This window comes from Rhinolophus hipposideros (assembly GCF_964194185.1).
Source record: "Rhinolophus hipposideros genome assembly, chromosome: 24".
In the NCBI taxonomy this organism is placed as follows: Eukaryota; Metazoa; Chordata; class Mammalia; order Chiroptera; family Rhinolophidae; genus Rhinolophus; species Rhinolophus hipposideros.
In genome coordinates this window covers 7,107,924-7,122,227 of record NC_138070.1, presented here as the reverse complement: position 1 = coordinate 7,122,227, position 14,304 = coordinate 7,107,924, and the positions used below count along the sequence as shown (strand labels likewise).

At 51.1% G+C, this 14,304-nt stretch overlaps 1 protein-coding gene across 5 annotated transcripts in view; it reads left to right on the top strand.

Annotated features, from left to right (window-relative positions):
• Positions 1 to 9,880, top strand: part of HECTD4 (HECT domain E3 ubiquitin protein ligase 4) — a 173,800-nt gene extending 163,920 nt beyond the window's left edge. For all 5 annotated transcript variants that reach the window (XM_081036945.1, XM_081036943.1, XM_081036944.1 and 2 more), the window contains exons 69-76: positions 782 to 901; positions 1,594 to 1,749; positions 3,339 to 3,442; positions 3,615 to 3,836; positions 5,836 to 6,002; positions 6,282 to 6,477; positions 6,913 to 7,135; positions 7,686 to 9,880. In XM_081036945.1, the coding sequence (XP_080893071.1) occupies positions 782 to 901; positions 1,594 to 1,749; positions 3,339 to 3,442; positions 3,615 to 3,836; positions 5,836 to 6,002; positions 6,282 to 6,477; positions 6,913 to 7,135; positions 7,686 to 7,822 (1,325 nt within the window). In that variant the 3' untranslated portion in view covers positions 7,823 to 9,880. The remainder of the gene's footprint in view (positions 1 to 781; positions 902 to 1,593; positions 1,750 to 3,338; positions 3,443 to 3,614; positions 3,837 to 5,835; positions 6,003 to 6,281; positions 6,478 to 6,912; positions 7,136 to 7,685) is intronic.
• Positions 9,881 to 14,304: the final 4,424 nt, after the last annotated feature.

Genomic DNA, 14,304 nt, shown 5'->3' with positions numbered 1-14,304 from the left:
GAGCAGCAGCTCACCCAGGACCAGCCGCGTTAACTATGTTCTGGAAACTTAAAGTGTTCGGATTACTTAGAAATGGGAAGTTAAAGCTCTGACTCTGTCTGCCTCCCACATTTCTGCGTCCCAGAGATGATCATTAACACGAGTATCTGTCCTTCTAGACGTTTCTGTTCACATACAAGTAGACAGACACACACACACACACTTTTTTCTAATAAAAAATGGGTATCATACATTCTGCCCAGCAACTGCCTTTTCCATTTGGTGACCTGCTCCAGAGACTCTGCTGACACACACACGAGCCCCTTGTACACACACGTTCCCTTTGCCCACACACGAGCCCCTCGCACACACGTTCCCCTTGCACACACACGAGCCCCTCGCACACACGTTCCCCTTGCACGCACATGAGCCCCTCGCACACACGTTCCCCTTGCACGCACATGAGCCCCTTGCCTACAGTCCACGGTGGAGGTGCCCGTAGTTTATTTATAGCCTGTTCTCTATTAACAGACACTTGGGTAGTTTTTATTTTTTGCTGTTTCGTTAAATGCTATAGCCAACCTTCTTGTCCTTTGTGCATTTGGGTTTGTATTTCTGCCAGCTGGGTCTCCTAGGCATGACAGCCCAGGGCTTTGTGTGTTAACATGGGATGCGAGCGCCCCAGCCAGGACATCCCAGAAGGGAGTGGACAGACCCAGAGGGGACAGCATGGCCTCAGCCAGGCCTCGGGTAACCGGGACACAGCCCCATACGGGCCTGTCTCCCACATTCCTTCCTTCAGGGCTCATCTTCTACGACACGAAGGTGACCGTAATGAATCGGGTGCTGAACGCCACTGTGCAGAGGACAGCTGACCACGCGGCGCCTGAGATCACTTTGGACCCCCTGGAAATCGTGGGAGGTACGACCAGCTACACAGATCAGAGGTGCAGGTAGTGGCTTGAACAGACTAGTTTGTTTCTCGCACATAAAAGAAGCCGTGAGAAGAAGGGAGTCCGGGGCTGCTGTGACCATTCCTCATTCATCTGGCTGTTTCTGTCATTCTGCTCCAGTGTCCCAGTGTGTGGCTTCCACCCTCAGCGTCCCCCAGGAGCTCTGTACTTGAGGCGGCAGGAGGAAGGGGAAGGCCCTTCCTTTCCTTCTCCTTGGAGAACTCAGCCCCGGGGCCACACCTCACTGCAGGGGAGGGTGGGACGTGTAGACTTTATTCTGGTTGGCCATGGACCTGCTAAAACCGGCGTCTGGCAGCAAAGAAAGGGGAAGAGTGAATACTGGGGAGGCAGCCAGGACTGTCGGCCACGGCCCATAAACAGACAAACTAGGAAGGACATAGGCGGAACAGCTGAGGGGCCTGGGTGGGGGAGGGCCTCCCCAGGAGACAAACGAGGGACAGAGGGCTGACCACTGAGAGCACGGCACCACGTGGCCAAGGCATGAAAGATGGGAAGATGTTCCCAGAGCAGAGTGAATGCTGGACAAGGGGAAAGGCTGAGGGCCGAGAAGCAGGCAGAGGCCTGGCAAGACGTTTGTCCTGTGCAGTGAGGGCCAAGGCTGCCGCGGGGAGATTTCATGAGCTCCTCTCTCTCTTTGCAGGGGAGATCAGGGCTTCTGAAAACTCCTACTTCTGCCAGGCTGCCAGGCAGCTGGCCTCCGTGCCGTCATCTCAGCTTTGTGTCAAACTGGCGAGTGGCGGCGACCCCACCTATGCCTTCAACATCCGCTTCACGGGGGAGGAGGTCCATGGCACCAGTAAGTGCAGCCACGCCAGGCCCTCACCCGGCCAGTCTGGGGTGGATGGAGGCTGTGTTTACAACGTCAAAATTCCTGCAGTTATTTTTAGCCTGAACTACCCAAGCTCTCCGCCATAAGCAGGCACAAAGGCCACGTTCTCATTACCTTCCGCAGAAGCCAGGGCTGCCCCTGGGGGACCATCCTGTCCAGCCTCCCCAAATCCTGCCCCCAGGGGAACTGTGTCGGCCTGGTGTCATCCAGGCTCGGGGACAACACCCCTGGTCAGTGTGGCGTGGTCCGCAGACCCAGGAGGGGTGCCCTCAGTGCAGACTGGCTTCTTCTATGGGAAGACCCCTGGCTGAGAGGTTGGTTGGGCTAAAAGCTTGTACTTGGCCCATGAGAGAGAGGCAGGGTCTTGGGGAGACCTTGATGGAAATGGCACCATCTCTTATTTCACATTGTAGGGATGAGGAAAAGCAGCTCAGAAAATTCTCCCTCATGGTCCTTGTGGTCAGTTTTATCCCCAGACATTCAGAAAATGTGTCCAACTCTGGGTGGGGGAAGAAATCCATTTCTTCAGCTGGGTGCCCTGGGGAGGCTATGGGGGCAGCTTCACCTTCCATCCCCACTGTGATCTGGGAACATGGTTCCAGCAGCAGTGGCGCTGTGTGTCCTCTGCACACCCCACCCCGGTTCTCTGAGACCACGGCCCAGAATGTTCCAGGCCCCTGCGCAACACCCCACACTCCTCATAGCACCGAACATCACAAGGTACCAGCGTTGTCCCACTTTACAGATAGGCAAACTGGGCCACCCCAAAGTTAAGTAGCTTCCCGCAGGTCAGACAGCTAGCTGGGGTTCCAGCCCAGGTCTGTCTGATTCCAAAGCCAGCGCTTGGCGGCTTCAGCCGGCAGAAATGTCCTGCTGCTCCACAGAAGCTGGGTGAGGACCAGGCCCTGACATCTGTCCCCAGGCAAGTCCTTCAAGCAGTGTGTGCGCACAGCTGTCCTCGGGGCTTCCTGACCTTGGCACTGACAGGGGACCAGGGAAGGGCAGAGGAGGCCCAGCTATTGAGAGGAGTTTGGCAAGAAAACCAAAGGCACCTTCGGAACGGCAGCAGTGGGAAAGCCGATAGCCCGTCCCTTCGCATGTACTCACGCGCCTGTCCATTCACCTCTGCATTCACTGAGCACATGGCCTTGTGGGGAGGCAGTGCTGAGGAAAACAGGTGCCCTGCTCTGGGCGCAACCGGGCGACAGACATGGCTCCCGCCCACAACTCAGCGTAAGCTCACAGCCGTGAGAGCTGCCCCACGTAGGGTCTGCGTTTGATCTCTAGCCTGTGAGGTTGGAACAATTCCTGTCCTGATTTGATAAGAGTGACTGAGGCTGGCTCAGGGAATGAAGCGATTTTCGGGGGTTGCCCCCCTTGTAAGTGGCACAGCAGGATTCAACCCCCGGTCTCCCAGCCCTCGGACGAGTTTTCTTTCCATGGCTCCGCAGCTGCAGTCAGGCTGGCAAAGGAGCTGGTGTTCCAGGTGGGGACGGCGCCTGTGGGCAGGGGAGGCTGTGGAGTCCCATGCTGATGCGTGTCCATCTGTCCCGCAGGCGGCTCCTTCCGCCACTTCCTGTGGCAGGTGTGCAAAGAGCTGCAGAGCTCCTCCCTGTCCCTCCTCCTGCTGTGCCCCAGCTCAGCCGTCAACAAGAACAAGGTAAGACGCCCGCCCGCCCGAGGCTTGGGCGCCGAGGCTCCTGACGGCCGCGGCCGGGTCACAGTGCAGGCTCGTCAGCGCTGGGCCCTTTCTGAAGCCCTCCTGCTCCGGCCGGGCCGGGTCTGGGCACAGGTTCCCACGTCGGTCACCTGAGCTCTGCCTCCACTTCTAGGGCAAGTACATCCTGACCCCCAGCCCCATCACCTGTGGGGAGGAGCAGCTGCTGCACTTCCTGGGCCAGCTGCTGGGGATTGCCATTCGAGCCGACGTCCCTCTTCCCCTGGACCTCCTGCCCTCCTTCTGGAAGACGCTGGTGGGGGAGCCCCTGGACCCTGACCTAGACCTGCAGGAAGCAGACATCCTCACGTATAATTATGTCAAGAAATTTGAGAGTGTAAGTGAAAAGCACATTTCTTCTAGGGGACAGCAGGGCCCGGGAATAGGGCCCCTGGGACCCTTATTACCGCTTCCGTGGCCTGGGCCACCCGAGCTCCCCACCTGAAGACTGGCTGGGATCTCCCAGAGAACATTAGGGAACGTAAGCCATCTCTGCCAGCAAGGCGTGCTGCGTGGGGACAAAAGCCTCTGCTGGCCTCCCAGGGACAACTCAGCGTGCAGAGGTGTTGGGGTGGGAAATGCTACCAGCAGACCCAGTTTCCCTTTCAAGAGCTGTTTCAGGGCCTTGTCAAGAATACAGATCAGTTCTTAGGGATCCCCTGAGATTGGCCAGGAGCAGGGGTGGGGAGCAGTGGCACCCACAGATAGCAAGAGCGCAGCAGTCTGACCCCCTCTGCACACACAGACCAGCCCCGCTGGAGGGGATGCTGGCGGGGCCCAGGCTGCAGCTCGGCCTGTGGGAACCGCTCAGCTCTGTCCCTTGGTTCCCGTCATGCCGCCTGCCGTGGGCCAGGCTCTGGGCTCACAGCCCGCCCTCAGGCAGCTCCCAGGCTGCTCTCCGTTTTTACAGCCTCACGCTGGGGGGCTGTATTCAGAAGTCCTCGCGACAGGGCCAGGAGGGCAGTGAGGCTCAGTGGGAGGAGCTGGCTGGGAGCAGAACCACCAGTGGGGCCCAGGTCTGTCCGGCTTAAAAGCCCGTGCTTTGGGGCACCACACATTCTCCACGGCTTAGGGACTATCCCGGCAGAGCATGGAGGTGGCCTCTGACCCAGCCCCTCGCCCTTGAGGCCAACTGCCTTTCCTCACATGGGAGCCACTTGGTGTCTGAGGCCTGGTCAAGGCTGCTCTCCAGGGGACCTCAGCTGAAGGTCATCAGCTGATTGTGCCTCCACTTGATGGCCTGAGGGGCCTCATTGTTGGGCTGTCTGTAAGTTGTCCCCTTAGCTGCCACTTGAGGGCAGACTGTGCAAGGGAGCAGCAAGCCGATATACTGGCTAGCAGTTGGCTTCTCAGCAGAAACCAATGCCGATGCCTTGTCGAAAGGGTCAAAGCAGAATCTTGCCATGGGCTGGGATTTGCGTGCCGTCCAGGCACTGCTCTGAGAAGTCGTCTGGGGCCGTGGGTGGCAGCACCGGCCCGGGGCAGGCAGGGGATGTAAGACGGTGTCCAGGCAGATGGTCCAGCCAATGCTCCTGTCTGAAGGGGATGGGCAAGGCCACAGAGAGTGCTGGAACACCAGAACTACACCAGGGTGGGGCGGGGGCGGCATATGATCCAGGAAGACCCGCTCTGAACTTGTCAAGGGTGCCTGTAGCCTTCACCGTGGTGGGGAGGTGACTGCTAAGGACATGTATATGCTCGGACCCTAACTCCCACCTTCACCATCGCAGAGCTGCAGGCTTATTCATTCTCCTTGGGGTCAGATCCTACCATCTCTACAAGCCCAGCATGCACGTCAGTTACCTTCAGACCCTGTTTTTTGGTGTGCCAAATGGTAGAGGGGGTAGCCCCTAATTCCACAGATGGAATTAAGTCAGGGCTCTCTGTTGGCAAGTGACCAGAAGCCCAGCTCAGACCAGCTTAGGGCAATTTTTAAAAAAATACTTTGCTTTTAAAACTAAATGTATGGATATAGCTTGGGCTTCAGGCAGGGCTAAATCTAGGTGCTCAAAGGATAGCATCAGTAATTGGTCTCAAGATGGCCCCCAGCAGGACAAGGTGTACCATCTTACAGCCGTGCCCACACCAGTGAAAGAGGCTGCTGCTTCCAAACAGTAACAGGAAAATCCCTGCAACTGGGATCTCGGTAGCTCATGCGCAGTCCTGAAGTGTGGGCTGGCTCTGATGGGCCAGGCCCGTGCCACGTGCTCATGCGTGATGGCCGAGGGTGGCCCCCACCCACACCGTGCCTGCTGTTTGCCTAGCTGGAGGTCTGGATTCCGTCTCGCAGAGCGGGGGCGGGCCAGGCAGTTAGCCCATCTGTCTCCGCCCTTCAGATCAACGATGAGACCGAGCTGGAGGCCCTGTGCGCCGAGATCACCTCCCAGCACCTGGCCACTGAGAGCCCTGACAGCCCCAGCAAGCCCTGCTGCAGGTTCACCTACCTGACCATGACAGGCGAGGAGGTGGAGCTGTGCAGCCACGGCCGGCACATTCCTGTGGCGTGAGTATGTGTGCATGGGGAGGGGACTGACCGAGCTGCTGCTAGGTCAGGTGACCGGTGGCCTTCACCAGTGGGGGGGTAGGAGGCAGGACGCTGGGCACCAAGAAGATGGGGGGCTGTCTTCCGCGGAAGACTTTATTAGGACAACACCAGCTCTGCGGTAGGTGACACCCAGGCAGGAGGGATGCCCTGAGCTCCCAGAACTGGGGAATCTGGGTAACGGCACCGAGGAGCAAGCCCTCATCTCCTCCCTCACCTGTGTGGCCCTGGGCCCCCCAGGTGGGAGAACAAGGACATCTACGCGGCAGCCATCCGGAGCCTGCGGCTGCGGGAGCTGCAGAATGACGAGTGTGTGACGGCAGTGCGGGCCGGCCTGGGCTCCATCATCCCCCTGCAGCTGCTCACCACGCTCAGCCCGCTGGAGATGGAGCTGCGGACGTGCGGCCTCCCTTACATCAACCTCGAGTTCCTGAAGGTCAGTGGCCCGTCAGAACACTTCCTGTCCCGGCTCGCCTGCCTCCATGCCCCTGCCTTAAGCCACCATCCCGACGGGAAGCCCGTTCTCGCCACGATGCCTCCATGCCTCAGCCTGACCTGCTTTTGCCCTTGCCAGCTGGGACACCTTGGCCCAGTGACTTTACGTCTAGTGGGAATGGTGACGGGACCTGCCCAGCGGGGTCAGTGGTACCATTCACAGAGCCCCTGTTGCCGGGCCTGGTGCCCAGGACACAAGTCACACAAACCACCGCTGTTACAGTTACCTTTGCGGTCATTGCCATCACCGTAATGGTTCCGTGTCCTGCATCCATCATATCCCTGCTGCACTGTCTCCCGGGATTGGCCCGACCTGGGGAGGCACTGGGTGAGCGGCGGCCTTGGCCTGCTCACGTCGGGGCCCTTTCTTCCCCAGGCCCACACCATGTACCAGGTGGGGCTGATGGAGACAGACCAGCACATTGAGTTCTTCTGGGGGGCACTGGAGATGTTCGCCCAGGAGGAGCTGTGCAAGTTCATCAAGTTTGCCTGCAACCAGGAACGCATCCCGTTCACCTGCCCCTGCAAAGATGGGGGCCCCGACACAGCCCATGTGCCCCCGTATCCCATGAAGATCGCCCCCCCAGATGGCACAGCAGGTACTGCCCTCCCCTGGTCATGTCCCAAGTTGGGGACACACAGGCCCTTCTCTCAGTTTGGAGCTGGGCCCTGCATGAGGGAGGGACAACAATGGCCCAGGGACAACAATGGCCCAGGGACCCCAAGCACCAAAGATGTAAATGAGGGAAAGGCCCCGGGGTCACGTGCCTCCCAAACCTGACCTTCACCGCCAAGTAGCAGTACAGGCCCAATGGTGACATATCCTCTGATATTTTTAAAAGCTACGAATGTTTTATTCTTTAAACTTTTAAATGCAGAAAAAATAATTCAATTTAAAAAATTAAACCATCCCTCTGTTGGTCAAACAAACCTGTCCACAACTGGACTCGCTCGCAGGTCAGCAATTTGGTGCCTGTGCTGTACAGCAGTTGTGTGTCTGCCCTTTTCTCCTCTAGAATCTTCTCCTGCCCCACCCCAGACCTCTGTGCCCTCATCCCCAACCCCATGGAAGAGGCCAGCCAGGCCTCCGTGGATCCTAGCTGAGCCACAGGCCCAGCCCTCTAACCCTGGCCCCGTGTTTTTTGGTAGGTTCCCCAGACTCACGCTACATCCGCGTGGAGACGTGCATGTTTATGATCAAGCTTCCCCAGTACTCCTCTCTGGAAATCATGCTGGAAAAACTTCGTTGTGCCATTCACTACCGTGAAGACCCCTTAAGTGGCTGAGGGGAGGGAGCCCAGAGTTCGGCGGTCACCGAGGCACCACTCTGCCAGCTCGGGAAGCCTGCCACTGCAGGCACAGCCCTCCAGGGCCCTGCGTGAGGAGTTGGCGACAGTTTGCTTTTCTGAACTTTTGTCCACATTCCAGGGCCTCCTGGAAGACTTAGCCTTTCGTATTTGTACGTTTCGTGATGGGTTGGTTCTTTTGCTACCTGTTGATGGTATGGTTGTAGGTTAGTTTAGTTCCCAGTGTCTCATCTGATCTTCCTGGACATTGTCCTTTGTGGCCACCGGATTCTGTGCCCTAAGGTCCGTTGGTTCCACCTCCTGGAACCACCCAGCAGGAAGCTAGTGGTGAGATGCCGTCGGCCACACGCAGCGTGCTGTCCCTCCTGCAGAGCACCCCACAAACAAGCCTGTGGCCCGCCCGCCCCTCGCCTCGAGCTGGAGTTTCTCCTGGACGTGGCTCCTGCAGGCTGTCTTCCATCTTGAAATGGTTGGCCAATAACCCAGACATGGGAGGTTTATGTGTTCATCTTCCGGCTTTCGAACCTTGTTTATGGTCTGGGGTTTCCTGAGGGAAAGCCGCAGTGGTTCTCGGTCCTTCCCACCAAACAACCTTGTCTGCTCTCCGTCTCCCAGGCTGGGGCCTGCTCGGACAGTTTCCCCCCAGGGCTCATTCCCTACCTTGGCTCACAGAGCCAGGCCGGGCACGTCGCCGCGTTAGACGCTGAGAGGACACTCGGAGCTGGAGGGACAGTGCCTGAGTGAGGAAGCTTCTCCGAGACTGACTGAACAGGAAAGCACATGATTCAAGCCTACCTTTTGTGCTCAGAAGCGGCCCTTCCTCACTGCAGTGTTTGTGATGTGGGGAAACGAGGAAAGGGCCGCATGCCCATTTTAAAAAGAGCTGACTGTCTGAGGTGCTCTGCCCAATTCGGGGTCTACTTCAGTGACTAAGACCTCCAAGTCCAGATGGAGACACAGGGGGGTTTCGTCTGCCCCTCTGGCTGGGCTCGCCCAGCATCCCCGCTGCCCCGTGTAAGTGTGTGCCAGGGCTGGGCTGCTGCAGAGCAGGCTCACCCACTGCCCCAGTGCATTTGTGCCCCAAATCGGTCTTTGTCCAGTGGTACTTTGTTCAAGAGCAGCATATGCCATCTTGTCGGACACTGTCATTTTGGGCCTTGCCAGTTCTCACAGAATCACATCGCTGTATTTATTGTATAATATTGTGAATATTGGAAGCTCTTGAGTGAGTGCTGTTAGGCGGCTTTGGAGTGTGACTGCTGGAGAGAGACGAGGACGCGCTCCCCCTTTCTCTCTGGCCCTGGCCTGTTGGAAAGACGTGTGGATTTTAGCATTAGAGCCATTAGCGCCCATCTCCTTCCTACTAGGAATTGCATCAAGGACCATTGTAGAAAAGATTCCCCGACCTAAGGAAAAGGTAAGCCTGGAGTAATCGTCCGGTTGCATCACTTACATTTGATGCGGGATCAGTGTCTGGAGGTGAGTGCCTGCAGTTTCCCTGCTGGAAGGAATATGCTTGGCCGCTGCCTCCCGGGGCCACAGCCCCCTTGATGGGGGTCACAGCAGGATGTAATCCTGATAAGGATCCTCTTATTTCCTTTCTGCAGAATGAAAGAGCCTTTGGATTTCTTAGAAGTGGTTCTTCCTCCTGTATTTTTAAATTCTTGATCCCCTCCCATCCTTCCCATCCCTTGAATGGACTCAGAATTCTGTCCGCTACCTCCCCAAGAGGGGTTTGGGAAGCATCTGTTGGCTCACCACTTGATTAGATGACAGCTGTGAGTAAGATATCTGCTGCTAACATGGTTGCTTCTCCCAGAGAGCACATTGAGGTCCAGACAAATCCAAACCTTGGCCCTAAAAAATGTGTGCTGTAAAGTTACTTGATGTATATTTATTATAATTATTTATGGTTGCATTTAACAAACTTTTCATTCAATTTGATGCTATTTACACCATTGCTGTGTAAAACGAAGCTCACTACAGGACAAAAGTCACACCAATAAATAACCTTCATCTAATTTTGATTTATCCTAAGAGTTGTGTGATCATCTACTCTTTTTTTAAATTTTTAATTTTTCAAGTACAGTTGACATTCAATATTAGTTTCAGGTGTGCAACACAGTGGTTAGAGATGTATAGAACTTATGACGTGATCACCCTGGTAAGTCTAGTACCCACCTGGCACTGCATGTTATTATTACAATATTGACTGTACTCCCTATGCTGTACTTCGCATCCCCATGACTGTTTTTATAACTGGCAATTTGTACTTCTTAATCCCTTCACCTCTGTCACTCATCTTCCCAACCCCCCCCCCATCTGGCAACCATCAGTTTCTTCTGAGTTTGTTTCTGTTTTATTTTGTTTTGTTTTTTAAGATTCCACATGTAAGTGAAATCATATGGTATTTGTCTTTCTCTGTCTGACTTATTTCACTTAGCATAATACTCTCCAGGTCCATTCATGTTAGTTACCGCAAAGTACAAGATTTCATTCTTTTTTATGGCTGAGCTCGTATTCCATTTTATATATGTACCACATCTTCTTTATCCAGTCGTCTATTGAGGGACTCTCAAGTTGCTTCCATTACTTGGCTATTGTAAATAACGCTGCAGTGAACCTAGTGGTGCGTTTATCTTTTCAAATAAGTGTTTTGGATTTCTTCAGATAAATACCCAGAAGTGGGATTGCTGGTTCATATGGCAGTTCTATTTTTAATTTTTTGAGGAGCCTCCATACTGTTTTCCATAGTGGCTGCACCAATCTGCAATCCCACCCACAGTGCACGAGGGTTCCCTTTTCTCCACATCCTGGCCAACACTTGTTTGTTGACTTCTTGATGATAGCCATTCTGAGAGGTGCGAGGTGGTATCTCATTATGGTTTTCATTTGCATTTCCCTGATTATTCGTGATGTTGACCATCTTTTCATGTCTATTGGCCATGTGTATGTCCTTTGCCCATTTTTAAATCAGATTTTTAAAAGATTTTATTGGGGGAGGGGAACAGGACTTTATTGGGGAACAGAGTGTACTTCCAGGACTTTTTTCCAAGTCAAGTTTTTGTCCTTTCAGTCTTAGTTGTGGAGGGTGCCATTCAGCTTCAAGTTGTTGTCCTTTCAGTCTTAGTTGTGGAGGGCGCAGCTCAGCTCCAGGTCCAGCTGCCGTTACTAGTTGCAGGGGGCGCAGCCCACCATCCCTTGCGGGAGTCGAACCAGCTACCTTGTGGTTCAGAGGATGCGCTCCAACCAACTGAGCCATCTGGGAGCTCAGTGGCAGCTCAGCTCAAGGTGCCGTGTTCAATCTTAGTTGCAGGGGGCACTGCCCATCATCCCTTGTGGGACTCGAGGAATTGAACTGGCAACCTTGTGGCTGAGAGCCCACTGGCCCATGTGGGAATCGAACCGGCAGCCTTCGGAGTTAGGAGCTCCAACTGCCTGAGCCACCAGGCCGGCCCCAATCAGATTTTTTTTGGTGTTAAATTGTATAAGTTATTTATATATTTGGGATATTAACCCCTCATCAAATGTATCATTGGTGGTTATCTTCCATTCAGTAGGTTGTCTTTTGGCTTTGTTGATGGTTTTCTCCACTGTGTAAAACCTTCTTAGTTTGATGTTGTCCTGTTTATTTTTTCTAGTTTGCCCTGCCCGAGGAGACATAGCCAAAAAAAAAAAAAAATAGTACTAAGAGGTATGTCAAAGTTTACTGCCAATGTTTTTTTCTAGTTTTGTGATTTGAAGTCTTACATTTTAAGTCTTTAATCCATTTGAGTTTATTATTGTATATGGTGTAACAAAGTGGTCCAGTTTCCCAGCACCACTTACTGAAGGGACTCACTTTACCCCATTGTACATTCTTGCCTCCTTTGTCGTAGATTAATTGACCATATAGGTGTGGATTTATTTCTGGGCTCTCTAGAACAGAAATCAAGTTCCATTGATCCATGTATGTGTCTGGTTTCATGCCAGTACCATGCTGTTTTGTCATTTAAGGCAACTGTTTCCTTGTTTATTTTCTGTCTGAATGAACTGTCCATTGATGTCAATGGGTTGTTCAAGTCCCCTACTATTACTGTCTGACTGTCGATCTCTCCCTCTGTGTCCATCATTTGCTTTATGTATTTAGGTGCTCCTACATTGGGTGCATAAATGTTTACGAGAGTGATATCCTCTTGTTGGATTGATGCCCTTATCATAATGAAATGCCCTTGTCTTGTTGTAGCCTTTGTTTTAAAACCTATTTTATATAAGTATTGCTACCCCAGCTGTTTTTTTTTTTTCATTGCCATTCTCATGAAATATCTTTTCCCATCCCTTTTTCAGTCTGTGTGTCTTTCAATCTGAAGAGGGTCTCTTGTAGGCAGCATATATACAGCTCTTGTTTATCCATTCAGCCACCCTGTGGCTTTTGATTGGAGCATTTAGTCCATTTACATTTAATGTAACTATTGATAGGTATGTAGTTATTGCCATTTTATTTTCTGATTGATTTCGTAGTTCTGCTCCTTTCTTATTCTCTTGCTCTCTTGTACGGTACCTTTCCAGTGTTGTATTTGGATTCCTTTCCCCTTATTTGTTGTATATCTCATAGATTTTTGGTTTGTGGTTACCATGTGCTTCATGTATTCCAAGCTATGTTTAGCTTGTGGTTTTTTGTTTGTTTGGTTTTGTTTTTTATGTAACTTACTTTTTATTGAAAAGTATCTTGCATTCATGATGGATGCTTCCTGGGTTTTGCCACATTTTAATGTTAAATGTTAAATTTTCTTTACATGCCAGTATTGTAAATAGTTTTTTCCACAGGGGATCACTGATTATAAAAAGACAACATACCACAAGGGTTCTTATTTTGATTGAAAAGCTAACAAACTGTCTAGTTATATTTCCCCCTAAACCACAAACTATATATATAACATATATATATATATTTTAAAGGTGATGGTCACAAGTTTGAACAGTCTGAAATTACAATTTTTACTCACCCCGTCATGTGTTTTACTTTTGTGAATATTTGTGTGTATCCTTTAATTTACATTGGTCTTCCTACTTTTGCCTTTTAACCTTTGTACTAGCATTATCATTGGTTGATCCAGTGCTTTTACTGTTTGCCTTTGTCAGAATTTTCTTTCCTATATTTTCTAATTCGTATTTATTATTTATTTTCCTATTGAAATCCCTTTAATATTTCTTGTAATACTGGTTTAGTGACGATGGACTCCTTTAGCTTTTTCTTATCTGGGAAACTATTTCTTCTTCAATTTTACATGATAAGTTTGCTGGGTAGAGTAATCTTGGTTATAGATCTTTGCTTTTCATCACTTTGAATATTCTGTCACAATCCCTTCTGTCTTGGAAAGTTTCTGTTGAGAAATCAGGTGACAGTCTTATGGGGGCTTCCTTGTAGGTAACTTTTTTCTTGCTGCTTTTAAGAGTCTGTCTTCGTATTTAACCTTTGGCATTTTAACTATGACATGTCTTGGTATGGGCTCTTCTTATTTGGGACTCTGCGCTTTTTGGGCTTGTATATCTATTTCCTTTGCCAAGTTAGGGAAGTTTTCCATCATTATTTCTTCAAATGGGTTTTAAATTCCAAATAGGCTTTGCTCTTTCTCTTCTCCTGGTACCCCTATGATGCAAATGTTGGTGTGCCTGACATCCCAGAGGTCCCCTATTCTTTAGAAAAAGCTTTTTTTCTTTTCACTGTTCTGATTGGGTGTTTTCTACTACCCTATCTTCCAGATCACTGATTTGATCTTGTGCTTCCTCCAATCTGCTGTTGATTCCCTCTAAAGTATTCGTCATTTCATTTACTGAATTCTTCATTTCAGACTGGTTCTTTTTTGTTTTCTACCTCTTTGTTGAAGTTCTCACTGAATTCATTTATTGAAGAATAAACTCACTGAGCATCCTTATAGCCAATGTTTTGAACTCTGTATCTGGTAGATTGCTTGTCTTTCATTTAGTTCTTTTTCTGAAGTTTTGTCCTGTTTCATTTGGGCCATGTTTGTCTCCTTATTTTAGCTGACTCCCAGTGTGTGTCTCCCAGTCTTGGCAGAGTGGCCTGTGGGCCTAGTCTTATTTACTTAAAATAAGACCGGGTGTTACATTTAATTTTTGCTCCCAAAGACACATTAGAGCTGGTGGTCCAGCTCAGTCTCCTTCTCGGGTAAACACGATACATATTCCCCAAAAGACATATACAAGAATGCTCACAGTAGCAATAATAAATAGTAACAGCTAAAACTGGAGAGAAATTACCAAAATACTATAAATTCTGAAAAACTCAAGGACATGAGTTTCCAGAAAGTGCTAAGTGTCTAAGCTATTTAAATGGAAAAAGAATCCACACCAACATACAACATGGGAAAATTTCAAAATACCAGAGAAACGCCTCAAATATGCCTCAAAGGAAAAAATTAGTTACGTGCAAATCAGAATGGCATCAAGACTTTATAACA